A 26,659-nucleotide genomic window follows, 5' to 3' on the forward strand; every position below is an offset into this window, starting at 1 on the left:
TTTAGGGTTAGGGGGCAGTATTCGGAAATTCGGATGACTGACGTTCCCAAAGTAAACTGCCTGTTACTCAAGCCCAGAAGCTAGGATATGCATATAATTGGTAGTATTGGATAGAAAACACTCTGCAGTTTCTAAAACTGTTAAAATAATGTCTGTGAGTATAACAGAACTGATATGGCAGGCGAAAACCTGAGGAGAATCCATCCGGAATTTCTTTTTTTTGAGGTCACAGCCCATTAAATGCTTGTTTATGGGAGATTCAAAGGAGTACCTCCCAGATTGCAGTTCCTATGGCTTACCAATTATATGCATATCCTAGCTTCTGGGCCTGAGTAACAGGCAGTTTACTTTGGGCACGTCAGTCAGACAGGAAGTGGAGGAAAATAGACTTTTGCCTGAATTAAAAAACAATGTGATTGCTTATCTTTGACCTTGAAGGGAAAGGATGTCAGAAGTTCTTCTAGTTTAAGTTACAACACAATAAAACGCAATAAGAATTGGAATTAACGCCACCAACTTGAACAGGGTGTAATAACAGCCGAGGTTGATGCTTTTTGCCTACTGTAAACGTTGCACTCAGAAATTACTATATGAAAAGTTGATTTGAACCTTCTGAACAGTTAGTGGGTCAGGCGGTGCCCCACTGTCTGATTAATTTCATGTGATTTCTGATGATAGTTCTCGATTATATCGACTGATAGGTTCTGTATGGGGTATTTGACCAAAATATCACACGAGACAAACATTTTCAGCTGCCCCTTTAAGGGCGGGAGGTTACTGTGGCATCACGGGCACTCAAGCTGCTCGAGTCGTCCTTGACAATGTGCCTGTGAGAGAATCTGACTAGTAACCATGAACCGATTTTTTTGCTGGCAGTTGAAGCAAATTCAGACATTGAAAAACAACAGCTTGTGGGGAAAAAAATAATGTAAATAGCCAAGAAACACAAGGACAAACTAACACTTTAGTAGACTTGAGTATAATAGACCAACTTTTATGCCTGTGTAAGTGCTTCTAAAAATGAATCTTCAATCACAGTGTGCTTAGTTCCCCAGGCAAGCAGTGTTACTGTGTGTCATGCCAGGTGGGATATACAGTACCACTCAAAAGTTTGGACACACCTACTTATTCAAGGGATTTTCTTTATTTTTACTATTTTCTACATTGTAGAATTATAGTGAAGACATCAAAACTGTGAAATAACATATGGAATCATGAGCAACCAAAAAAGTGTTAAACAAATCAAAATATATTTGAGATTCTTCAAAGTAGCCACCCTTTGCCTTGATGATAGCTTTGCACACTCTTGGCATTCTCTCAACCAGCTTTACCTGGAATGCCTTTCCAACAGTCTTGAAAGAGTTCCCACATATGCTGATCACTTGTTGGTTGCTTTTCCTTCACTTTGCGGTCCAACTCATCCCAAACCATCTCATTTGTGTTGAGGTCGGGTGATTGTGGAGGCCAGGTCATCTGATGCAGCACTCCATCACTCTCCTTCTTGGTCAAATACCTCTTACACAGCCTGGGAGGTGTGTTGGGTCATTTTCCTGTTCAAAACCAAATGATAGTACCACAAAGCGCAAACCAGACGGGATGGCGTATTGTTGCAGAATGCTGTGGTAGCCATGCTGGTTAAATGTGCCTTGAATTCTAAATAAATCACAGACAGTGTCACCAGCAAAGCATACCTCACACCATCACACCTCCTCCTCCATGCTTCACGGTGGGAACCACATGTGGCGATCATCCGTTCACCTACTTTGTGCCTCACAAAGACACGGTGGTTGGAACCAGAAATCTCATATTTGGACTCATCAGACCAAAGGACAGATTTCCACCGGTCTAATGTCCTTTGTCCATGTTTATTGGCCCAAGCAAGTCTCTTATTATTGGTGTCCTTTACTAGTGGTTTCTTTGCAGCAATTTGACCATGAAGGCCTGATTCATGGAATCTCCTCTGAACAGTTGATGTTGAGATGTGTCTGTTACTTGAACTCTCTGGAAGCATTTATTTGGGCTGCAATTTCTGAAGCTGGTAACTCTAATGAACGTATCCTCTGCAGCAGAGGTAACTCTGGGTCTTCCTTTCCTGTGGCTGTCCTCATGAGAGCCAGTTTCATCATAGCGCTTGATGGTTTTTGCGACTGCGCTTGAAGAATCTTTCAAAGTTTTTGAAATTTTTCCGTATTGATTGACCTTCATGTCTTAAAGTAAAGATGGACTGTCGTTTCGTTTCGTTTATTTGAGCTGTTCTTGGCAGAATATGGACATGGTCTTTTACCTAATAGCTATCTTCTGTATACAAACCCTAACATGTCACAACACAACTGATTGGCTGAAACGCCTCAAGAAGGAAAGAAAGTCCACAAATGAACTTTTAACGAGGCACACCTGTTAATTGAAATGCATTCCAGGTGACTACCTCATGAAGCTGGTTGAGAGAATGCCAAAAGTTTGCAAAGCTGTTATCAAGGCAAAGGGTGGCTACTTTGAAGAATCACAAATATAAAATGTATTTTGATTTGTTTAACACTTCTTTGGTTACTACATGATTCCATATGTGTTATTTCATAGTTTTGATATCTTCACTATTATTCTACAATGTAGAATAATAAAAACCCTTGAATGAGTAGGTGTGTCCAAACTTTTGAGTGGTACTGTATATTATAGGAATTGTAATTATTTGTGTGATTAGCTACCAGCTATGAAACAAAACGACAGAAACACTTTGAAAACAGTTACTACAGCATTTATTTTTTTGCTATAAATGTGCTCATACTTGACTTCTCACTCTATTTTTATTTGAAAATGTGAATGAAATGCTTGCACTGTGGAGCCCTGACCATCTGCCAACGTGGCTGGTGAAATATACATCTTACACACCAATGCCAAAATCATAAATGCAGTCAATTTCTACGGGACCGTTTTAGTCATGGTAATTAGGCTTCTCCAAGCTCTGATGGTCATTAGTAGTCTACCAAACTTGCTAACTGCCTGGTACTCGGCACTCTATAGTCCCTCTAGTCTCTCTGACGTCAATGCAAATGTTCTAAAATCTAATCAAACACTTCATGAAAGCCCATGAGCTCGTGTTGGCCACATTTCTATAGGCTATGCAATTGTGTGAGGGAAAAAAAGAGTAATGGCTGGCTTCTATTAAAAAGAGGAGGATTCCATCAGCTTTCTATAGGCTAGGAGTACTATATTTATTTCTCAACTTTCCTAATATTAAGCACATTGCTTCTCTTAGCCTTCCTGGCTGGCAAGAAAATGAACCACGGGAAAAGAGTCCTCCATTCGTGTAACAACTGTCGATGAAGAGAGTGGACCAAGGTGCAGCGGAGTTAGTGTTCATCATAAAAGGTTTTAATTAAAAAACAAGAGAACACTACCAAAATGCACAAAAACGACAGCAAACAGATTTGCAGGCTTGACAACAGCAGTGCAAATACAACTACCCACAACCACAAAGAAAAACACACACCTGTTTATAGGACTCCCAATCAGAGGCAACTAGAAACACCTGCCTCCAATTGAGAGTCCAGCACCCAACCTATACACAACACAAAACCTCTGCCACGTCCTGACCAAAACTAATACAATTACTCCCTCTGCTGGTCAGGACGTGACAATTCTCTTTTTGAGTGCATAGTATTGGTATGTATTTTTGCCCCCTACCCGTTTCAAGACAGGTGCATGATAATGGTCCATTCTTAATACACTGCTCAAAAAAATAAAGGCAACACTTAAACAACACAATGTAACTCCAAGTCAATCACACTTCTGTGAAATCAAACTGTCCACTTAGGAAGCAACACTGATTGACAATACATTTCACATGCTGTTGTGCAAATGGAATAGACAACAGGTGGAAATTATAGGCAATTAGCAAGACACCCCCAATAAAGGAGTGGTTCTGCAGGTGGGGACCACAGACCACTTCTCAGTTCCTATGCTTCCTGGCTGATGTTTTGGTCACTTTTGAATGCTGGCGGTGCTTTCACTCTTGTGGTAGCATGAGACGGAGTCTACAACCCACACAAGTGGCTCAGGTAGCGCAGCTCATCCAGGATGGCACATCAATGCGAGCTGTGGCAAGAAGGTTTGCTGTGTCTGTCAGCGTAGTGTCCAGAGCATGGAGGTGCTACCAGGAGACAGGCGAGTACATCAGGAGACGTGGAGGAGGTCGTAGGAGGGAAACAACCCAGCAGCAGGACTGCTACCTCCGCCTTTGTGCAAGGAGAAGCAGGAGGAGCACTGCCAAAGCCCTGCAAAATGACCTCCAGCAGGCCACAAATGTGCATGTGTCTGCTCAAACGGTCAGAAACAGACTCCATGAGGGTGGTATGAGGGCCCGACGTCCACAGGTGGGGGTTGTGCTTACAGCCCAACACCGTGCAGGACGTTTGGCATTTGCCAGAGAACACCGAGATTGGCAAATTCGCCACTGGCGCCCTGTGCTCTTCACAGATGAAAGCAGGTTCACACTGAGCACGTGACAGATGTGACAGAGTCTGGAGACGCCGTGGAGAACGTTCTGCTGCCTGCAACATCCTCCAGCATGACCGGTTTGGCGGTGGGTCAGTCATGGTGTGGGGTGGCATTTCTTTGGGGGGCCGCACAGCCCTCCATGTGCTCGCCAGAGGTAGCCTGACTGCCATTAGGTACCGAGATGAGATCCTCAGACCCCTTGTGAGACCATATGCTGGTGCGGTTGGCCCTGGGTTCCTCCTAATGCAAGACAATGCTAGACCTCATGTGGCTGGAGTGTGTCAGCAGTTCCTGCAAGAGGAAGGCATTGATGCTATGGACTGGCCCGCCCGTTCCCCAGACCTGAATCCAATTGAGCACATCTGGGACATCATGTCTCGCTCCATCCACCAACGCCACGTTGCACCACAGACTGTCCAGGAGTTGGCGGATGCTTTAGTCCAGGTCTGGGAGGAGATCCCTCAGGAGACCATCCGCACCTCATCAGGAGCATGCCCAGGCATTGTAGGGAGGTAATACAGGCACGTGGAGGCCACACACACTAATGAGCCTCATTTTGACTTGTTTTAAGGACATTACATCAAAGTTGCATCAGCCTGTAGTGTGGTTTTCCACTTTAATTTTGAGTGTGACTCCAAATCCAGAACTCCATGGGTTGATAAATTGGATTTCCATTGATTATTTTTGTGTGATTTTGTTGTCAGCACATTCAACTATGTAAAGAAAAAAGTATTTAATAAGAATATTTCTTTCATTCAGATCTAGGATTTGTTGTTTAAGTGTTCCCTTTATTTTTTTGAGCAGTATATAATGTCACACATTATTTTGAATATCTAAAGACAAGACTAAATGAACAACAGTCTGATGGGTGACAATATTAACCTATCACTTCGAATTATATATCAAATTATATATTATCACTTGGGCATGATGCCAGCGTAAGGCAATAAACAATGCATAGATGTTTTTGCAACTTTTTCAAATCATAGTGCCACACAAATCATAGGCCTTACATTTTCAAATAAAAATAGAGTATGAAGGGGCGACAGGTAGCCTAGTGGTTAGAGCACTGGACTAGTAACCGAAAGGTTGCAAGATCAAATCCCTGAGCTGACAAGGTAAAAATATGTCATTCTGCCCCAGAACAAGGCAGTTAACCCACTGTTCCTAGGCTGTCATTGAAAATAAGAATTTGTTCTTAACTGACTTGCCTAGTTAAATAAAGGTAAAAAAATGTTTCGATAAGGTTTGTATCACAACTAAAGTGGCCAAATAACTTCTTAAAATGAAGCACAGTAATCCGGGTATAGAGCTTAACTTGCATACATACGCAGCATGAGAGTTTCAAGTATGGGGAAGATAATTTACCATAAAAATGCACCTTTATAATAAAAGCATTATCACATTTGCGGTCACTTTTGATAATGGTGTTCTATCACTAATGGAACATTTGCGCTTACAGCCTACTGCCGTGTGGGCATTAGTGTGCTTATAATGTGAAGAAATAGCCTAATAGTTTATCAACATTTTAAGCTAAACGTTCTGATCTGTTGCATCAGCCTCATTGCATAAACATTTTTTTTTTCATGCTAGTGGATGTATTAATTTGGGATCTATCGCATCCCACAACTGTCCCAGACTATGTTTGGAATATTTCTTTCTCACCCAGATAGGTTGACTTTTGTACTATGGGGGATAGTAGATTGACATAGGCTAATGCTTTTGCTGTTGATGGTGTTAGAGTCATGCGTGGCCACCAGTTGTGGGTGAACAGGGAGTACAAGAGGGGACTAAGCACACACCCGAGGGGCCCCCGAGGATCAGCGTGGCGGAGGTCTTGTCCAGGTGGGAGCAGGCAGTGTGAAGTGCAACTGAGATTGCATAATCTGTGGATCTGTTGGGGCGGTATGAGAATTGGGGTGGGTCCAGGGTGTCTGGGATGATGTTGGAGTTCTTGGGAACAGGGACAAAAGTGGTCAGCTTGAAACATGTTAGGAGGAGATTGAAAATGTCTGTGAAGACACTTGCCAGCTGGTCAGCGCATGCTTTGTGAAGGCACCGTGGTATTCCGTCTACGAGTGTTGGCCTGTTTAAAAGTTTCTCACATAGTCCATGGAGAGTGAGATCACACAGTCATCCGGAACAGGGGCTTTCACGCAAGACTCAGTGTTGTTTTCCTCGAAGTGAGCAGAAAAGACATTTAGCTCGTTTGGGAGTTCTGCATCACTGGGCATCTCACTGCTGGGTTTCCCTTTGTAATCTGTTATTGTCTGCAAGCCCTGCTACATACGACAAGTGTCGGAGCCGGTGTAATAGGATTCCACCTTTCTCCTATATTTTCCTTTTGCATGTTTGATGTCTCATCGGAGGTTATAGTGGGCTTTCTTGTATGCGTCCATGTCTGCGTCCTGTTCTTTGTAAGCGGTAGCTCAAGCCTTTATCTCAGTGCGGATAGTGCCTGTAATCCATGGTTTTTGGTTTGGATGCATTCATATCGTCACTGTGGGGACATCGTCGATAACGATGAAATAGCAGACTGCACAAAATAATTTCGGGAAATATATTATTTATTTTGTAGGTTACAAATAGCTTATTTCAACAAACAAATAAAGAAGCTTATAGTCCAAAAACTGCATATGGCGTCGCGAACACATTTACTAACCACACACTTTATAAAAAAGTAACAGAGAAAATGGACACTTAAAAATGTGTAATACACCTGTGTCATTTTAGGGTAACTTATTGTATACTGAGCAAAAATACAAACACAACATGTAAAGTGCTGGTCACATGTTTCATGACCTTGTAACCATGCCAGCCCAGGACCTCCACATCTTCACCTGCGGGATTGTCTGAGACAAGTCACCCGGACAGCTGATGAAACTGAAGTGTATTTCTGTCTGTAATAAAGTCTTTTTGTGAGGAAAACTCATTCTCATTGGCTGGGCCAGGCTCCCTAGATTAGGGCCTGATGAATGTATTTAAATGAACTGATTTCATTCTATGAACTGTAACTCAGTAAAATCATTGAAATTGTTGCATTTATATTTTTGTTCAGTATACATAAAGAAAACAGATATGAAAATTCCCTCAAATAAAAGGTGACATTCTGTACTGTCGCCTCATATTTCTATAGCCAAATGAAATGTCCAAATAAATATGTAGAGGAGTGTACATTTACATTTCACAATTGTTTTACTTTCTCCAAGCAGTTAGTTAGTCCTAAGTGGTTACATTTAAAACACAATGCAAAGTGCCCTCTATGGTACACATGTTTGGCTTTATCTGCTGTTCAGTTTGTATTGCGCACATTAACCTATCTTTCCTTGCATTGCATTACTGACACAAAGTTTAATGCTCAGTTCGACTTGCGGACGCTGACTTTTTTGCAGGTGTTCTCCGTGCAGCGCTCCATGATGAGTTCAGGACTGGGCCGAGGGGGGATGAGGGGAGCCCCTTTCTTCAGCTCGCCCCCTGGACTAGAGCCTGCTGGCTTTGGGATGTTGTCTGAAAGTCAATCGGTAGAAAACTATGAAGGCCTTATTTTAGAAACGGTCGTTGAAATTGGTAAAAGGTTAAAAAATGTCATTATGAGAACTATAACAGTTGGACAATGGATGAAGATACTCCAAACCTTTGAATTCCCATCAGATGTTGATTGAATTATAGCACATACAACATTGTACTGGCAGAGACAAATAATTAAAGGGGTCTGAACTGGCTGATTTCGCCTTGGTTTTTCCGCCCTCCTCATTAAGAAATACAACTGAAAAGACAAGATTTGTGTCTTGGAGGTGTGCTTTGATGTGGGTGTGTTTCTTGTGGGGTTTTTTCTCACATGGAAGCATTCGTACATTCACTCTGGCAAAACTGTAACACAGTTAGTCACTCACCCGTCTATAACGTGAAAACAGTCTGCCAGGGAGAGTAAAGAGGTCAGAGTGATGTTCTCTCATTTGTGTCAAGAGGAAGCTAGCAAGCTAGCCAACTGTAGTCAATTAGCTGTAGCCCGTGTGTGACTCCGGCAAAATTTGTTTGATGTTGGATATCTCTATTGGGCTAACTTCATCACGGTCAGTGTGCGTTCCGAGCAGGTTCAGAGAGAGAATTTATGAATGATCACCCACGTGTTAAGCTGAAATTACATGGAGAGACGCCCGTCAACAGCATGACATTTGTGTTTGAGAGTAGGGAGTGTCAATTCACATACGCTGTGTAGCGCATGCCAACTTAATTGCCATGAAAATCCATAATAAACAGTTGTATTTATGTTCACTATGTAGCCCCTGGGAATGATTGTTGTGTGTTCCTTTTGACTCACCTTAGGGAGCCACCGTACCTGCCTGGGCTAAAAAAAATGCGAAGAGAGTTGTAGCTAATAAATCCAAACAGATGGAAGTTGCTTTTATTTCAGCGCATTTAATTTCTTAACTGCTCATAAAACACTTGCCAAAATAGTTATTTAATCTCTTTTTGGTAATGTAAGTGTCGAGATGCTGCGTTAAATCCCCGACCAGGAGTTAGCGTTCTTATAGGGTAATGTGGGTCTACTGGGGTAGGGATGGAAAAAGTCTGCGATTTGCATCCATTCAAATTAGCCCAAGTTTGCCTTGTTCAATCTCGCTAATTCTCTTAAACTAAATACTGTGACTGTAGCTGGGAATGTTGTTTGAAATTTCCGATACAACATCATTTGGCTGATATCATTAACCTACTGCATGCCCCTTAAAAACGGCATCTATAAAACAAGATTGGTTGAATTCAGGTGAAGTTGAATTGTTAGATTGGTGCGTACCCCAGTCCCGTATGAGTAGTGTCCCCTTATAGATGTAACAGAAAACCATTGTATTCTATTAAGCCCATTTCAGTCATTACCGGAGTCTTTGAAAGGTCATTACAAACATTTTCGCGGTTGTAATGTTAACATAAAAAATGAATGGCACAAGTGAAAGTAGGAAAGAGTAACAAGAGTAAAATGAAAGCAATCAATCCAGTGAAATTTAAGTGACAAGTGGAATTTGCACCCCTCAAACAGGAAATTGTTTTCAGAAAAGGAGAAATCCTCAGGTGATCGGGGCATGCGCATTGCTGCTTTTATGGAGACGGCAAAATACAGCTTTGCTGTCTGATTGAAGGCCTTTTCTGTGGCAGCAAGTCATAGCCAATACTACCCCACCGGAGACCTGGCTTCAAATAGTATCTGTATTCTTTCAAACTCTTAGCAGTGTTTGCTTGAGCTCAATCAATCTATCAAATGTATTTTATAAAGCCCTTTTTACATCAGCAGTTGTCACTGCTGCTTTTACAGCTGAGCTGTAAAGGAGTGCCTGGAGCTGAGCTTGCCTGGAGTGCTACATAAATGGGGACTGAACTTTTGGGACTATTTCATTGGTTTCATTCTGCATTCCAGGCAAGCTCAATAAAGCTTTGAAAGAAAACAAATACAGCAATATTTGAACCGAGGTCTGCCCCAATAGGATTTCAAACGGTATAAAAATGGTGTACCTCCGTTCTTCCTCTCCTGCAGGGGAGACTGTGGGGCGTCATTAGAGGTCTTCCTGGGCTGATTGGGCCAGTCGCCTTTCTGCAGCAGGAAGCGGCGACTGTTCCTGCGGTACGTGTTCTGGCTGATGCCCTTGCGCCCTTTACCATGAATACTCTGGGCATTGCGGATTGTAGACCTGAAAGCCAAGAGGAGATATATGTCGAAAGAGGAAAAGAGAAGTTAAAACAAAACCATTAAAAAGTGTCAATATTTTATTTAACCATTATTTTGACAGGGAGTCAGTTCCAAGACCAAAGTCTCTTTTCCAGATATACCCTGTTTAGCACAACAATACATATAAAAATACAATATACACATTAAACTACGCATCCATATAAACATTGATATACACGTTATTATACACAACAATACATGAAAAGCAAAACACAATCATAAAAAACAGACATTCTTCAGTAAAAAGATCTGAAATGCCTTAGAGGTACCAATTCCTCCAATTTTAAAGTATATTGGAGATCATTCCACACGTAAGGTGCAAGAAACTAAAAGCAGATCTACCCAACTCAGTGGAAATCGAAGGTATCTCCAGAGTTAGCCCCTAAGACTGGGTCTGGTAGCTCATACGTCCAGCGAAGTAAAGTAAAAAATACTTTGAAGTACTAAAGTATTTTTTGGGGGGTGGGGGTATCTGTACTTTATTTATATTTTTTACTTTTACTTCCACATTCCTAAAGAAAATATGTACTTTTTTACTTCCATACATTTTCACTGACATCCAAAAGTACTCGTTACATTTCGAACGCTAAGGCAGGACAGCAATATGGTCCAATTCAAGCACCTATCAATATAACGCATCATCCCTACTGCCTCTGATCTGGTGGAATGTCCGCATATATTTTTTTTAACAATAAAAAATTGTGACGTCTGGCTTGCTTAATATAAGGAATTTGATGTAGAATGTTGTCACGGATCCCTCCAGAACTGTGTCATTACGCACACCTGGTCCCAATTCCCACTGATTGTAATTGTATAAATGTGCTCTTTGTTTCACCATTGGGCTGTCAATTATTGTTCCAAAGTCCGTTGATGCGTGTGAGTACCTGTGCAGTGTGTTTTGGCTTTCGTGCTATTGTGGATCGAGCAGATGAGTACGGGTCTCGTCCCGTGAGTTAATCATTGTGCGCATGTGTTATTTATGCTCTTTTGTTTTGGGTTTCTACCATGTGTTTTGTTACGTGTTTGTTTGGTCTTCGTCACCGTGCCTTTACACGGCACGCTGTAATTTGGGCTGAATAAAAAACCTTATTACGTATTCCTGCGCCTGTCTCCCGATCCTTCATGTCAACGTGACAAATGTACATTTACTCAAGTATGACAATTGAGTACTTTAATTTTAAACCAGATACATTTAGAGTTTTATTCAAGTAGTAATTTACTGGGAGACTTTTACTTGAGTCCTTACATACCTTACTTCAAGTTAATAATGCAGGAGGGCTTTATAAACAAGAGTGCAATGCATCAATCTATGAGACTTCAAAGAGGGCCAGCTTACTTTCTGATACGGAATGGTGATGTGTACTGAACCTATCGCCCGTAAAAAAGAGTAGTGCGCTATGATAACATTCGTCCAATGGCTTCAATACAATAAGAAGCCCATTTGAATTCTTAATTTCTTAACTCAGTTAAGACAAGGTACGAAAGACAAGGTCTTTGTCGGAGTTTCTATGCTTTTATAACTTTGTCTTTATCCATAGAGGATGTCATCCAAAATAAATGTCAGGAAGTTTGTAGGCCTACCGTCTGGGTGGTGGAGTCTGTCTTCTAGTCACATTCTCCTCCGACTCCATCTCCTTCTTCTCTCCAGTTTTGTGGAGAAACATGGAGGGGAAGTGACCTGTCTCCTCTCCTTTCCTATCCAAGACGAGATGCACCCAACAAGCACTTAGAAACACTGTGTGTGTGTGGCTATATGATACAACAGTAGCAAATATGTAAGCTACTACTGATCCACACAGCTGCCTACCTGTGGTCTGAACTTATTACAGAGATGAATAGAGAGCAGGGAAGAGTACAGAATCAGCCTACATACCTGACCACCCACCATCCATCCAGCAGCTTGTGAATGACCTCAATAGTTTCCCCAGTCTCAAGAGTTAACTCGTCATCTTGTGCTGCCTTGTATTCTTTGGTGGTGATATAGACTTCTCCTGTGGGGACAAACACACATTGGAATTATGAGCTCAAAGTCAAAGCCCTTTTGTACCACCTAGAGCAGTGGATCCCAATCCAACAAAAAAACAACCTCCAGCTGCGTACACCCTCTAGCACCAGAGTCAGCGCACTCTCAAATGTTTTTTTTTGCCATCATTGTAAGCCTGCCACACACACACACTATACCATATGTTTAATAAATGTAAGAATGAGTGTGAGTTTGTCACAACCTGGCTCGCGGGAAGTGACAAAGAGCTCTTATAGGACCAGGGCACAAATAATAATACATATTTCTTCTCTTTATTTAACCATCTTACATATAAAACCTTATTTGTTCATTGAAAATTGTGAATAACTCACCGCAGGTTAATGAGAAGGGTGTGCTTGAAATTATGCACATAACTCTGCAATGTTGGGTTGTATTGGAGAGAGTCTCAGTCTTAAATCATTCTCCACAATCTGTGCCTGTACTTAATTTTCATGCTAGTGAGGGCCGGGAATCCACTCTCACATCGGTAAGTGGTTGCAAAGGGCATCAGTGTCTTAACAGCGCGATTTGCCAAGGCATGATACTCTGAGTGCAGCCCAATCCAGAAATCTGGCAGTGGCTTCTGATTAAATGACATTTTCACAGAACCGCTTGTTGCAATTTCGATGAGGCTCTCTTGTTCAGATATCGATAAGTGGACTGGAGGCAGGGCATGAAAGGGATAAAGAATCCAGTTGTTTGTGTCATCGATTTCGGGAAAGTACCTACGTATTTGCGCATCCAACTTACTCAGATGCTTCGCTATATCACATTTGACATTGTCCGTAAGCTTGAGTTCATTTGCACACAAAAAAATCATACAATGATGGAAAGACCTGTCTGTTGTCCTTGTTAATGCAGACAGAGATGAGCTCCAACTTCTTAATCATAGCCTCAATTTTGTGCCGCACATTGAATATAGTTGCGGAGAGTCAGGCGAGAAAAATCACCCAGATAGGCTAGTTGTGTGAGAAACTAGTCAGCATGCAAGCGGTCAAACAAGTGAAAATTATGGTCAGTAAAGAAAACTTAAAGCTCGTCTCTCTATTAAAAAAAACATGTCAATACTTTGCCCCTTGATAACCAGCGCATTTCTGCATGTTATAAAAGCGTTACATGGTCGCTGCGCATATCATTGCACAGTGCAGAAAATACATTAGAGTTCAGGTGCCTTGCTTTAACAAAGTTAACCATTTTCACTGTAGTGCCCAAAATGTATTTCAAGCTGTCAGTCATTCCCTTGGCAGCAAGAGCCTCTTGGCAGTGTACCCAAGTGGCGTCAGGAGCAACTGCTTGCACGCGCGGTACCACTCCACTATGTCTCCCTGTTATGGCTTTTGCGCCATCAGTACAGATACCAACACGAGCAGCAGCTACAGAGAGTAACAGTTAATGTGATTGGATGTTAATTATTTGACTGGGCTACCTGTATTTGACAATGTGTTGTTATTTTGCTGAACACTGGATGGTTTCATTTTATTTTTGACAGTGAAAGTAGGCTAATCAGGACTGTTTGAAAATGTGAAGATATAAAAAAAAATTATGTGAATCACATTTTTATTTGGCGTAGCCCTGACGGCATTGCTTGGGAATACCTGACCAAGAGGAAAGGCTTCACTAGCTTCTCAAAGTTTGTTTAAAATTAGGTTAATATTATACAGACAGCCAACACAAAACCTAACAAACACATCACCTGTGACCTCACTGAAAATAGTGTCACATAGATATTAGATACAAATATAAATCAAAAAATTTAGATTGGTTGCCACTAGCCTCCCTTGCTCTTATTTTAGTTAGAGCCCTAGCAGGTGGTGAGACTTGCCTGCATAGTTGGGATCAGCTTCTTCAGGCTCCTCTGGTCCATCAAGGGGCTCCAGGTAAGAGGCGGGCACCCAGCCCCGCTTGGTATCACACTGGCAGAACCACCAACCTGCCATGGTAGAGGGGTCAAAGGTCACGTGAGCGCTAAGCACAGAAACCATGACCATGTTCAGTAGGGCATGCAATGGTAAACATTTAAAAACGAAAATATGTGTTTCTTATTGGGTAGGAGGTATTCTCTCCCTTTTTCAGTCGGTTGTCTTTTGTTTCGTGCCTACTAAACAAGACCCAGAAGGAGCAGCAGTAGGTTCATCAGGAATACCTGAGGGATTACTAGGGCCTTTTCTCAATAGGATTTACTGAACTCCTCCGTCCTGTCGCCTCCTTTTGAAAAAGGTCAAAGGTAATCGAGGACAGGCAGCGAGGAGACGGAACTTGGCCGAAAATGCGCTTGTATGAAATTGGACTCCTTCTCCACTCGCGCGTCATCAGGCAAATTACACTTACAGGGGTGGACCCCAAAATAATCGTATAAAGTAATAAAAACGAATGAAGTTAGTTGTGCAACACATTTTATAGATAAAACAATAAGTATACTATTGTTTTTAAACGTGTGCATGCTTTTCTCTTCTGACAAAATAAAAACCGATTCAAAACTATTCCGCAAAGAACTCAGGTAGGGTGCACATGACTATCCTCAATGAAAGGTGGCTATCGAGGAGGGGAGGACACTAACAAATTGATGTCTCCTCGATCGCTTGACCACTTATCGGTTTCCGGGTCACGGAGAAGAGAAGGTGGAGGACAGACTTTTTCCCAAATGAGAAAAGGCCCATGTTGCATCCAGTTCACATTGTCACATGCACACTTTTGTGCCTATTATTTAATGGAAAATGTCAATTGTTCATGCTTGGTGTTGCCATCTAGTGTACACACTAGTGAATACACCACCCTGATATTAGAGCAACTGAATTTTAAGATGGCTTCTGCTCTGACTGGGACCAATCACTTGGTCAGTGATGTTGGGTCTTATTGTCACTCACCGTTTGGGCTTTTCTCCACAATCTCCACAAAGTCTCCAGTAAGAAGGTTGATCTCATACTTGGAGGTCTTGCTGTAGTCAGCGATCACCCTGTAGCTTTCCAATATGATGGGGCCAGAGATTTCTGATCAGATGACAAAAATGACAATGACAATCTGCAGTACCTACATCAATATTTGGACCTATAAATTAATTATGTGTAGCCATAGATTCTTGAAGAATATAACATATAAAGGCCTCATAAGCTTAGTTCAACTGACGTACCCCATCAGAACCCAAAATATAAGCTTGTTTTACTCCGGTCCTTGTATCCATAGCTCTGTATGAATTTGAGAGTCGTTACATTTCTCCAGCCCTATACCTCAGCTTTTTACTGAAACAGGGGCTTTGTTATTGCTTCAACTGCTGATTGCCACTTTAAATCACTATGGTAGATCTCTTTATAACAGGACTATAGCCCATATTCCCTCACAAGTTTGGCTGAAAAAGTGTTTCTATTAGTGGGTTTATAAAAGGGTAAAGACTAAGACAGGGTCTTACCAGAAGTGTTGCCTCTGGCCTTGTCCGTGGACATCACGATGTTGTCATTTCTTTTGAATCTACAGGGGAAACATGGAGAATTCACTCATTATTTTACACTGAGTGGACAAAACATCTTTCCATGACATAGACTGACCAGGTGAATCCAGGTGAAAGCTATGATCCCTTAGTAGTTGCCAGGCGCACTGGTTTCTTGTGTATCTCAAGAATGGTCCACCACCCAAAGGACATCCAGCCAACTTGACACAACTGTGGAAAACATAGTAGTCAACATGGGCCAGCATCCCTGTGGAACGCTTTCGACACCTTGTAGTCCATGCTCTGACAAATTGAGGCTGTTCTGACGGCAAAAGGGGGTGCAACTCAATATTAGGAAGGTGTTTCTAATGTTTTGTAAACTCAGTGTATATCAATCCAGAAGCAAAGGTAACACAAAGGCTGAGTTTCATTCCCTCGTTCATTTTCATTCAAGGATCTGATACAACTGGGTAGGTGTAAGCAATAACGCCACCTAGTTATCACCATATTGCTTTTCCCCCATCCAGTCCTATCAGATCTAGGAAAGGGAGTGAACGGGAGGAGAGGGAACATCTTCCTGGAACGTCTTCTTGGAATAAAACAGGGTACATTCCAATTCATTACCCTTCTCCAGAAGTGTGCACACTGTCCTCTTCCCCCGAATGCATTTAACCCATAAAGGGATATTTATACCCTACGGAGACGGACCCAACGGAGAGTGGCTCAGTGTTGCAATGTCATTTTTCATCACAAAAGGGCCAGATCCTTGTAGTGTGATCCGACATTCTATGTACTCCCGTGCCACATGAAATTGTAACATGCCGTATCATGTTACCAAAAGGTGCACGTTGGTCTAAAATAAGACTACACCCAGCGCACGCACCCGTGTAGATCTACACAGGTTAAGTGTGTGGAAACCTTAAAGTCGATTGACGCGCAGGCACATCACATGGTGATGTAATTTTAAATAGCTCCCTGTGTGTTTATGCTAGAGACTTACACCATACCCACACCGGCTGCGTGCGTGCGCTATCATGCGCAAATATATCGCCAAATGCGATCACGACACACAGGTTAAAATATCAAAACAAACTCTGAACCAATGATATTAATTTGGGGACAGATCAAAAAGATTTAACATTTATGGCAATTTAGCTAGCTAGCTTGCAGTTGCTAGCTAATTTGTCGTATTTAGCTAGCTTGCTGTCGCTAGCCAATTTGTCCTGGGATATAAATGTTGAGTTGTTCTTTTACCTGAAATGCACAAGGTCCTCTTCTCCGACAATTAATCCACACATAAAATGGTCAACCGAATAGTTTCTAGTCATCTCCCCTCCTTCCAGGCTTTTGTTCTTTATATGGCGATTGGCATAACTTTCATAGTATTACCATGACAACGACTTTCCTCAGTTCATCTTTCAATCACCCACGTGGGTATAACCAATGAGATGGCACATGGGTATCTGCTTCTATATACCAATGAGAAGATGGGAGAGGAAGGACTTGCAGCGCGTTCTGCGCCACAAATAGAAGCAATTTCTATTTTAGCGCTTGGCAACGCAGATGCGCCTTGGCGCGAGCGAGCAGTGTGGGTGCAATGATTGAATAACATGTATGTGTAAATTTATTTTGCAATGTGAGCGGTGTGGTCAGCATGTTACTGCTTCTTGTAGTGGCTGGATCTCAATACCCTCTTTTGGCTGATACAGTGAGGGAAAAAAGCATTTGATCCCCTGCTGATTTTGTACGTTTTCCCACTGACAAAGAAATGATCAGTCTATAATTTGAATGGTAGGTTTATTTGAACAGTGAGAGACAGAATAACAACAAAAAAATCCAGAAAAATCCATGTAAAAAATGTTATAAATTGATTTGCATTTTAATGAGGGAAATAAGTATTTGACCCCCTCTCAATCAGAAAGATTACTGGCTCCCAGGTGTCTTTTATACAGGTAACGAGCTGAGATTAGGAGCACACTCTTAAAGGGAGTGCTCCTAATCTCAGTTTGTTACCTGTAAAAAAGGCACCTGTCCACAGAAGCTATCAATCAATCAGATTCCAAACTCTCCACCATGGCCAAGACCACAGAGCTCTCCAAGGATGTCAGGTACAAGATTGTAGACCTACACAAGGCTGGAATGGGCTACAAGACCAACACCAAGCAGCTTGATGAGAAGGTGACAACAGTTGGTGCGATTATTCGCAAATGGAAGAAACACAAAAGAACTGTCATCTCACTCGGCCTGCGACTCCATGCAAGATCTCACCTCGTGGAGTTGCAATGATCATGAGAACGGTGAGGAATCAGCCCAGAACTACATGGGAGGATCTTGTCAATGATCTCAAGGCAGATGGGACCATAGTCACCAAGAAAACAATTGGTAACACACTACGCCGTGAAGGACTGAAATCCTGCAGCGCCCGCAAGGTCCCCCTGCTCAAGAAAGCACATATACATGCCCATCTGAAGTTTGCCAATGAACATCTGAATGATTCAGAGGACAACTGGGTGAAAGTGTTGTGGTCAGATGAGACCAAAATGGAGCTCTTTGGCATCTACTCACCTCGCCGTGTTTGGAGGAAGAGGAATGCTGCCTATGACCCCAAGAACACCATCCCCACCGTCAAACATGGAGGTGGAAACATTATGCTTTGGGGGTGTTTTTCTGCTAAGGGGACAGGACAACTTCACCGCATCAAAGTGACGATGGACGGGGCCATGTACCGTCAAATCTTGGGTGAGAACATCCTTCCCTCAGCCAGGGCATTGAAAATGGGTCGTGGATGGGTATTCCAGCATGACAATGACCCAAAACACACAGCCAAGGCAACAAAGGAGTGGCTCAAGAAGAAGCACATTAAGGTCCTGGAGTGGCTTAGCCAGTCTCCAGATCTTAATCCCATAGAAAATCTGTGGAGGGAGCTGAAGGTTCGAGTTGCCAAACGTCAGCCTCGAAACCTTAATGACTTGGAGAAGATCTGCAAAGAGGAGTGGGACAAAATCCCTCCTGAGATGTGTGCAAACCTGGTGGCCAACTACAAGAAACGTCTAACCTCTGTGATTGCCAACAAGGGTTTTGCCACCAAGTACTAAGTCATGTTTTGCAGAGGGGTCAAGTACTTATTTTCCTCATTAAAATGCAATTCAATTTATAACATTTTTGACATGCGTTTTTCTGGACTTTTTTGTTGTTATTCTGTCTCTCACTGTTCAAATAAACCTACCATTAAAATTATAGACTGATCATTTCTTTGTCAGTGGGCAAAAGTACAAAATCAGCAGGGGATCAAATACTTTTTTCCCTCACTGTATGAAGCTTGAGCCTGTCTCATAATATGGGGTTAGTGAAAGCGATGTTTTTTCTACACATGGGAGGATCTGGACAAGAAAAAGGCCACAAAATTGTCTGTAAAACCCAAACCATAAACTAATTAGTCAACAGATGGCACTCTCACGAACGTGACTGTCATTTGTCTTTCTCTACGACATCCACAAGCTTTATGGCAGTCGCCTGAAGTCTGTCGCGGATGTCCTAATTTCGAAGAGGTCTTCTCACAAAACTGACTGTCCAGATCAATGATTTATATATACACTAGATGACTCCATCTTTGCACTCCCCCACCATTGTAAAAAGGATTTGGGAAGCTATATAAATGTAAATTATTAATGTCTACATTACTATTCCAACATTTTTCAATTACAGACACCTTAATACATACTTTTAAATTATATTGTGAGCTAAACATAAAAATACAAATATTTTCCTTAATGTTACTGATCTCACCACAACAAAAATATATGTAATTCTTTCCTTGATACATTTAATTGAAATACTGTAGAATTCCATTCATTCCTATGGAGAACTACTCCTACTGGAGAGTGCCAATACGTCTGACCGATGGCTTCAAAGCCTCTCAATGGTCAATACATAGCATCAGCAATCCAGGGTTTATATACATCCAGACCGAGCCATGTGAGCTACAAACTAATAAGTCACCAATATCGAAACGGGAGACTCGATCACGATTCACGGAGGTGTTGCTCGTTTTGCTCTATGAGCCACACAAGCTTCAGGCGAGTCATCTGAATGTAACACAGTACTGGGCTGTAAAAATGGCACAATGTGCATAGGGTGTAAAAAGTGCCACGAATAAAGTGTCCAAACATGTGTCTAAATTGTTCTCTCAGATATAGGACAAACACTTCAAAACCTTATTCATTATGATAAAGTTTTTTGACTGTCTGTTTTGCCATGTACATGTTTTATTCAATGCATTTCTATGGGCTGTAGCAGTAAAGGCCAAATTCAATATTTAATTTAAAAAAAATTGACCTACAGGGATCCTAGAATCCATCCTAGAATCCAACAATTATACATGTTAGCTTAGTAGATGTTGTGATCTAAGGGCTTAGACCTACAGCATTGGATTGGTGCATATATGGCTGGAGGGAGTTTCCACCATGTTCCACACTCCAGTCCATTCCTTTTAAATCCATGTAGGGGAGTCTACGAGTGCACACTTCCCTGTGGCTCAGTTGGTAGAGCATGGTGTTTGCAATGCCAGCATGGTGTGTGCAACGCCAGGGTTGTGGGTTTGATTCCCACAGGGGGCCAGTACAAAAACAATGTAAAAAAAAAAAAAATGCATGAAATGAAAATGAAATGTATGTATTCACTACTGTAAGTCGCTCTGGATAAGAGCGTCTGCTAAATGACTAAAATGAGAAGGGTAAAGAGTCAAAATGTAGCCACAGTGTTTACAGATTAGTAGTGAGACATTGCTTGTTGTTGTATTTACGGCTGTTGAGCGGGTGGGTTCTCGTCCTCCGGTCGGACCTTGAAGAAGTTGCATACCAGCTGGCAGTGTGATATCTTGGGGGGCAGGTTGATGAGAGAGTGGCAGTATTCAGCCAGAGTGCTCTGCCTTGTCTCGGTGCTCTTTTGGCTGTCCAACCATTTTGGGGCTGAGGATAGGAGGGAAAAGGAAAATAAAAAAAATTGCTGGTCAATTAAAATGGAATATTCAAAATAGCACACTACAGTTTTGGATGTAAATGTTATATGTTTATCTCTGAAAAGGTGGACCTTTGCGTTGAACAAGGAACTAAACGCATATTGCAGTTTCCTCTTAATGTATTAAAGCTACTTGTAAAAACTTTCATATTTTACCTTTATTTAACTAGGCAAGTCAGTTAAGAACAAATTCTTATTTTCAATGACAGCCTAGGAACAGTGAGTTAACTGCCTTGTTCATGGGCGGAATGACAGATTTGTACCTTGTCAGCACAGGGATTTGAACTTGCAATCTTCCAGTTACTAGTCTAACACTCTAACCACTAGGCTACCTGCCACCCTAGGTAGTGCAAATGAGTGCAAATCAAATAGGATTTGGTGAAACAGAGTAGCTACTTACAAACCAGGGTTTGCTTTTCAATGTACTGACACTGAAATGAAACCTGTTTTGAAGCTGAAATCAGATCCTAATCCTACACCTTGTCATGCCCTGATCTGCTTCACCTGTCTTTGTGATTGTCTCCACCCACCTCTAGGTGTCACCCATCTTCTCCATTATCCCCTGGGTATTTAAATCTGTGTTTTCTGTCTGTCTGTGCCAGTTTGTATTGTATGTTCCAAGTCAACCAGCGTGGTCTTCCTGTGCTCCTGCCTTTTCTATTCTCTTTTGCTAGTTCTCCCGGTTTTGACCCTTGCCTGTTTTCTGGACTCTGTACCCGCCTGCCTGACCATTCTGCCTGCTCTGACCTCGAGCCTGCCTGCCACACTGTACCTCCTGGATTCTGAACTGGTTTTGACCTTTTGCCTGTCCACGACCATTCTCTTGCCTACCCCTTTTGGATTATTAATAAATATCAAAGACACAAACCATCTGCCTCCCGAGTCTGCATCTGGGTCTCGTCTTGTGCCCTTATACACCTTCCAAATTGGCCAAATCCAGTCAATACATGATATTGGTTAGAGTAAAATCTTCATAGGTATTCTTATTTTCTGGGGAAGATTCTGGTATTGCATAGTACTTTGAGGTTTGTTCACAACTTCTGCTTCCCCATGTTGTATCAACACAAGCTTAACCACTTGAGCCCTGTTGAGGGTACTTGTTGTGTTAGTTCAGTGGTTCCCAAACTTTTTACAGTCCCGTAACCCTACAAACATTCAACCTCCAGCTGCGTACCCTCTCTATGATCATGGTCAGCGCACTCTGAAATGTTGTTTTTTGCCATCATTATAAGCCTGCCACACACACACTATACGATACATTTATTAAACATAAGAATGAGTGTGAGTTTTTGTCGAAACCCAGCTCGTGGGAAGTGACAAAAAGCTCTTATAGGACCAGGGCACAAATAATAATATAACAATAATAAATAATTTTGCTCTTTATTTAACCATCTTACATATAAAATCTTATTTGTTCATCGAAAATTCTGAATAACTCGCCACAGGTTAATGAGAAGGGTGTGCTTGAAAGGATGCACATAACTGCAAAGTTGGGTTGTATTGGAGAGAGTCTCAGTCTTAAATCATTTTCCACACACAGTCTGTGCCTGTATTTAGTTTTCATGCTAGTGAGGGCTGAGAATCCACTCTCACATAGGTACGTGGTTGCAAAGGGCATCAGTGTCTTAACAGCGTGATTTGCCAAGGCAGGATACTCTGAGTGCAGCCCAATCCAGAAATCTGGCAGTGGCTTCTGATTAAATTACATTTTCACAGAACCGCTTGTTGTAAATTCGATGAGGCTCTCTTGTTCAAATATCGGTAAGTGGACTGGAGGCAGGGCATGAAAGGGATAAAGAATCCAGTTGTTTGTGTCATCGATTTCGGGAAAGTACCTGCGTATTTGCGCATCCAACTCACTCAGGTGCTTCGCTATATCACATTTGACATTGTCCGTAAGCTTGAGTTCATTTGCACACAAAAAATCATACAATGGAAAGACCTGTGTGTTGTCCTTGTTAATGCAGACAGAGTACAGCTCCAACTTCTTAATCATAGCCTCAATTTTGTGCCGCACATTGAATATAGTTGCGGAGAGTCCCTGTGATCCTAGATTCAGATCATCCAGGCAAGAAAAAACATCACCCAGATAGGCCAGTCGTGTGAGAAACTAGTCATCATGCAAGCGGTCAGACAAGTGAAAATTATGGTCAGTAAAGAAAAGTTCAAGCTCGTCTCTCAATTCCAAAAAACGTGTCAATACTTTTCCCCTTGATAACCACCACATTTCTATATGTTATGAAAGTGTTACATGGTCGCTGCCCATATCATTGCATAATGCAGAAAATACATGAGAGTTCAGGGGCCTTGCTTTAACAAAGTTAACAATTTTCACTGTAGTGTCCAAAATGTATTTCAAGCTGTCAGGCATTCCCTTGGCAGCAAGAGCCTCTCGTGAATGCTGCAGTGTAAGCAACTGCTTGCACGCGTGTTACCACCCCACGATGTCTCCCTGTCATGGCTTTTGCACCATCAGTACAGATACCAACATGAGCAGCAGCTACGTTTGGCTACATACAGACCGTTAGTGGAATTCCTGTGAGAGAGTAACGGTTAATGTGATTGAATGTTAATTATTTGACTAGGCTACCTGTATTTGACATTGTGTTCTTATTTCGCTGAACAATATATGGTTTCATTAATTTTGGCAGTGAAAGGAGGCGAGAGAAAAACTCACCCAAATGTATAGCCCCATTAGAAAATAAAAAAGGGACTGTTTGAAAATATAAAGATTTTTATTAAAAATGTTTAATTCAAAAATATGATTTAAATAATTTTCTTTTAAATGTGAATCACGTTTTTATTTGCCGTACCCCCGACGGCATTCCCCAGTTTGGGAATAACTGTGTTAGTTCATTTAGCTTTCGTACTAAATAATCACTAGTGGTCACAGCCTTTGGATTAAAAATATGCTGCCTTCAGTGAGAACTGAAAGTGCAAACTGTTTAACAAAAAGCAAAAGTGTAAAATATGTAATACACATACAGACAACAATTGAAGTTATTAATATACTATATAACTATTTAGACTGCATAAGAATAAGATACACTGTAATTTAAAGAATATATTTTTGATAAATAATTGATGCTGAAATTCAATTCTAGAAAAGAAAAGAAAAAATATATAAAATATATATAATCCATATACTATATATATTGAATCAGGTTATTTTCAAAAAATATTAAAATGAGACAGGATGTTATGGTTTACTGATTAGCATTTATACAAAAAAAGAGAAGTACATTTGTCACATCTGGATTGCAGCAGCAGGTGTTTCCTTATGCAAAGCATTGACTGACAACAAGCACTACCTAGTCTGTTCACCTAAGTGCATACAACACCTACACTTTTTTTGTTTTCAAATGTAGCATAGTAAATTGTCAAGAGATCAATACTTTCTTTATCCATGATTTTCCATCTAGGTGCTCAATGCCCTTTACATGGTAAGGTGGAAATTCACCTCATCCACCACCAATGTGGTGCACAGCAACCATTTGTGCCAGAACGCCAGAATGCTAACCACACAACAGTTATCATTGTGGAGAGGTAAGCCATAGAGCAGATACATGTCCTTACCTGGTAATGCAGGGATGATCCTGTCTTTCTTATCGATGTCACCAGCCTCAATTGGGAACATCTCCATTAGGGATTTCTATAACCCAGACACATTATCAACTAACTGCAGATCAGTGGGGGTAGTAGGGAGGCAGTTATTCATCATGGATTTCTATAGCCCAGGCAGGCAGGCCCCATATCAACTGGCTGCAGATCAGTGGGGCTAATAGTAAGGCAGGGATTTCACAGCCTTTATCTATATTACGAGCTTTCAGTTATTGAGGTAGCAATGAAATCCCTTCGCCTGCTATTTTCATACAGACAAACACTACACATACACAGTTGTCCAACCTTTCTACTTTTTGCCTGAAGGCTATTCAATTATGTGAGCAGAGACTCACATGAAATGTGTAGATCTCCGGATAGCCTCTATAGATCAACTTCTCAGACAGGTTGTTCCATTTCACCATCAGCATGTAGACCTTTGAGAAAGTAGTCAAAAAGATAAGTGAAGAACCATCAAATCCTTACAGCTATTTTGCAGGATTAAAATGGTATGAAAGCAATTTAATATTAACTAATAATCCTGGTCATTAAAGTTTTTTAAGCAATTGTCTTTACTATTAAGAAGAGACTCGGACTAATAAGCACTTTGAATAGAGAATCTCCATTGAGCATGACTAGGCTTAATCTATGTCTTGGAAAACAACCTCATGCATTAACCTCCACTGAACCATTTGGTATTTTGGTCAACAATGATCAAACTCAAACTCACATAGTGCTGACTGGGGAAGAAGCGTTTCTCAAAGCCCAGAAACTCGACATGCCTGACATAGGTTTCCTCCATTGTGAGATGCAGAAGAGTAATGATCAAGTCCACAAATGTGCCGAGTGAAAAGTGAAAAGGGAAGAGCTTTTATAGCAACAGTGTGCACTCAGAAAGCAGCCAGCCCCTGTAGTAGGAGGTCCCCAACAGATACCTTGGGTTCCTCACGTAGCTATCACTGGTCATTTAATGAGAAATGGAAACTTTGGTTGCATATAGATCCTTTCAATTGCATCATCCATGAGTTCATTGGGTCAATTCATAATTTCAGAGCTATTTCCTTTATGAATCATTTATGAGTTCAGAGTTCATTCAAAGGCCATCATCTCAAAGCTATTTCCTTTATTTAAGTTATAAAGCTGTCATAGTCAAGAATAGATACAGTGCATTTCACAACACTTTTTTTTTTATCTCACAGATAACATTTGATTCAAATAAATAAACAGATCACTAAGGGTTTTGTTGTTGTTGTTGTGGTTATCTGTATTCTCTGTAGAAAGTTACATGTTTCACTTATTGGGTTAATGATTCAGAAAGTATTCATACCCCTTGACTTATTCCACATTTTGTTGTGTTACAGCCTGAATTCAAAATGGATTAAATATATGTTTTTCTTACACATCTACACGCAATACCCCATAACAACAAAGTGAGAACATGTTTCACACTCCTGAGTCAATACTTTGAAGAAGCACCTTTGGCATCGATTACAGAGTCTTTCTGGGTAAGTCTCTAAGAGCTTTCCACAACTGCATTGTGCGACATCTGCTCATTATTATTTTCAAAATACTTCAAGCTCTGTCAAATTGGTTGTTGATCATTGCTAGAGCATTTCCAGGTCTTGCCATAGATTTTCAAGTAGATTGAAGTCAAACTGTAACTCAGACGCTCAGGAACATTTACTGTCTTCTTGGTAAGCAACTCCAGTGTAGATTTGGCCTTGTGTTTTAGGTTATTGTCCTGCTAAAAGGTGAATTAATCTCCAAGTGTCTGGTGGAAAGCAGACTGAACAAAGTTTTCCTCTAGGATTTTGCCTGTTCTTAGCTCCATTCCGTAAAAATGTTTACCTGAAAAACTCCCCAGTCCGTAACGATTATAAGCAGACCCATACCATAACATGATGCAGCCACCACTATGCTTGAAAATATGGAGAGTGGTAGACAGTAATGTGTTGTATTGGATTTGCCCAAAACATAACACTTTGTATTCAGGAAAAAAATGTATTTGCTTTGCCACATTCTTTGCAGTATTACTTTAGTGCCTTGTTGCAAATAGGATGCATGTTTTGAAATATGTTTATTCTGTACAGGCTTCATTCTTTTCCCTTTGTCAATAAGATTAGTTTATTGGAGTAACTACAATGTTGTTGATCAAACCTCAGTTTTCTCCTATCACAGCCATTAAACTCCCATTAAATATTTAAAGTCACCATTGGCCTCATGGCAAAATCCCTGAGCGGTTTCCTTCCTCTCTGGCAACTGAGTTAAGAAGGATGTCTGTATCTTTTTAGTGACTGGGTGTATTGATACACCATCCAAAGTGTAATTAATAAGTTCAACATGCTCAAAGGGATGTTCAATGTTTTTTACCCATCTACCAATAGAT

The 26,659-nt window shown here is 41.2% G+C and overlaps 1 protein-coding gene across 1 annotated transcript; it reads right to left on the reverse strand.

The window, feature by feature from the left end:
* Positions 1–7,043: 7,043 nt before the first annotated feature.
* On the reverse strand, positions 7,044–25,104 carry LOC100270810 (neutrophil cytosolic factor 1). The gene is given in 11 exon segments (NM_001145422.1): positions 7,044–8,001; positions 10,000–10,175; positions 11,795–11,908; positions 12,087–12,204; positions 14,059–14,166; positions 15,101–15,223; positions 15,640–15,698; positions 20,459–20,624; positions 24,250–24,325; positions 24,630–24,710; positions 25,004–25,104. Coding segments are annotated over 11 exon segments (1,242 nt in total). The 5' UTR covers positions 25,076–25,104; the 3' UTR covers positions 7,044–7,852.
* Between the last annotated feature and the right edge of the window lie 1,555 nt (positions 25,105–26,659).

Source organism: Salmo salar, chromosome 13 (assembly GCF_965601325.2).
Source record: "Salmo salar chromosome 13, fSalSal1, whole genome shotgun sequence".
In the NCBI taxonomy this organism is placed as follows: Eukaryota; Metazoa; Chordata; class Actinopteri; order Salmoniformes; family Salmonidae; genus Salmo; species Salmo salar.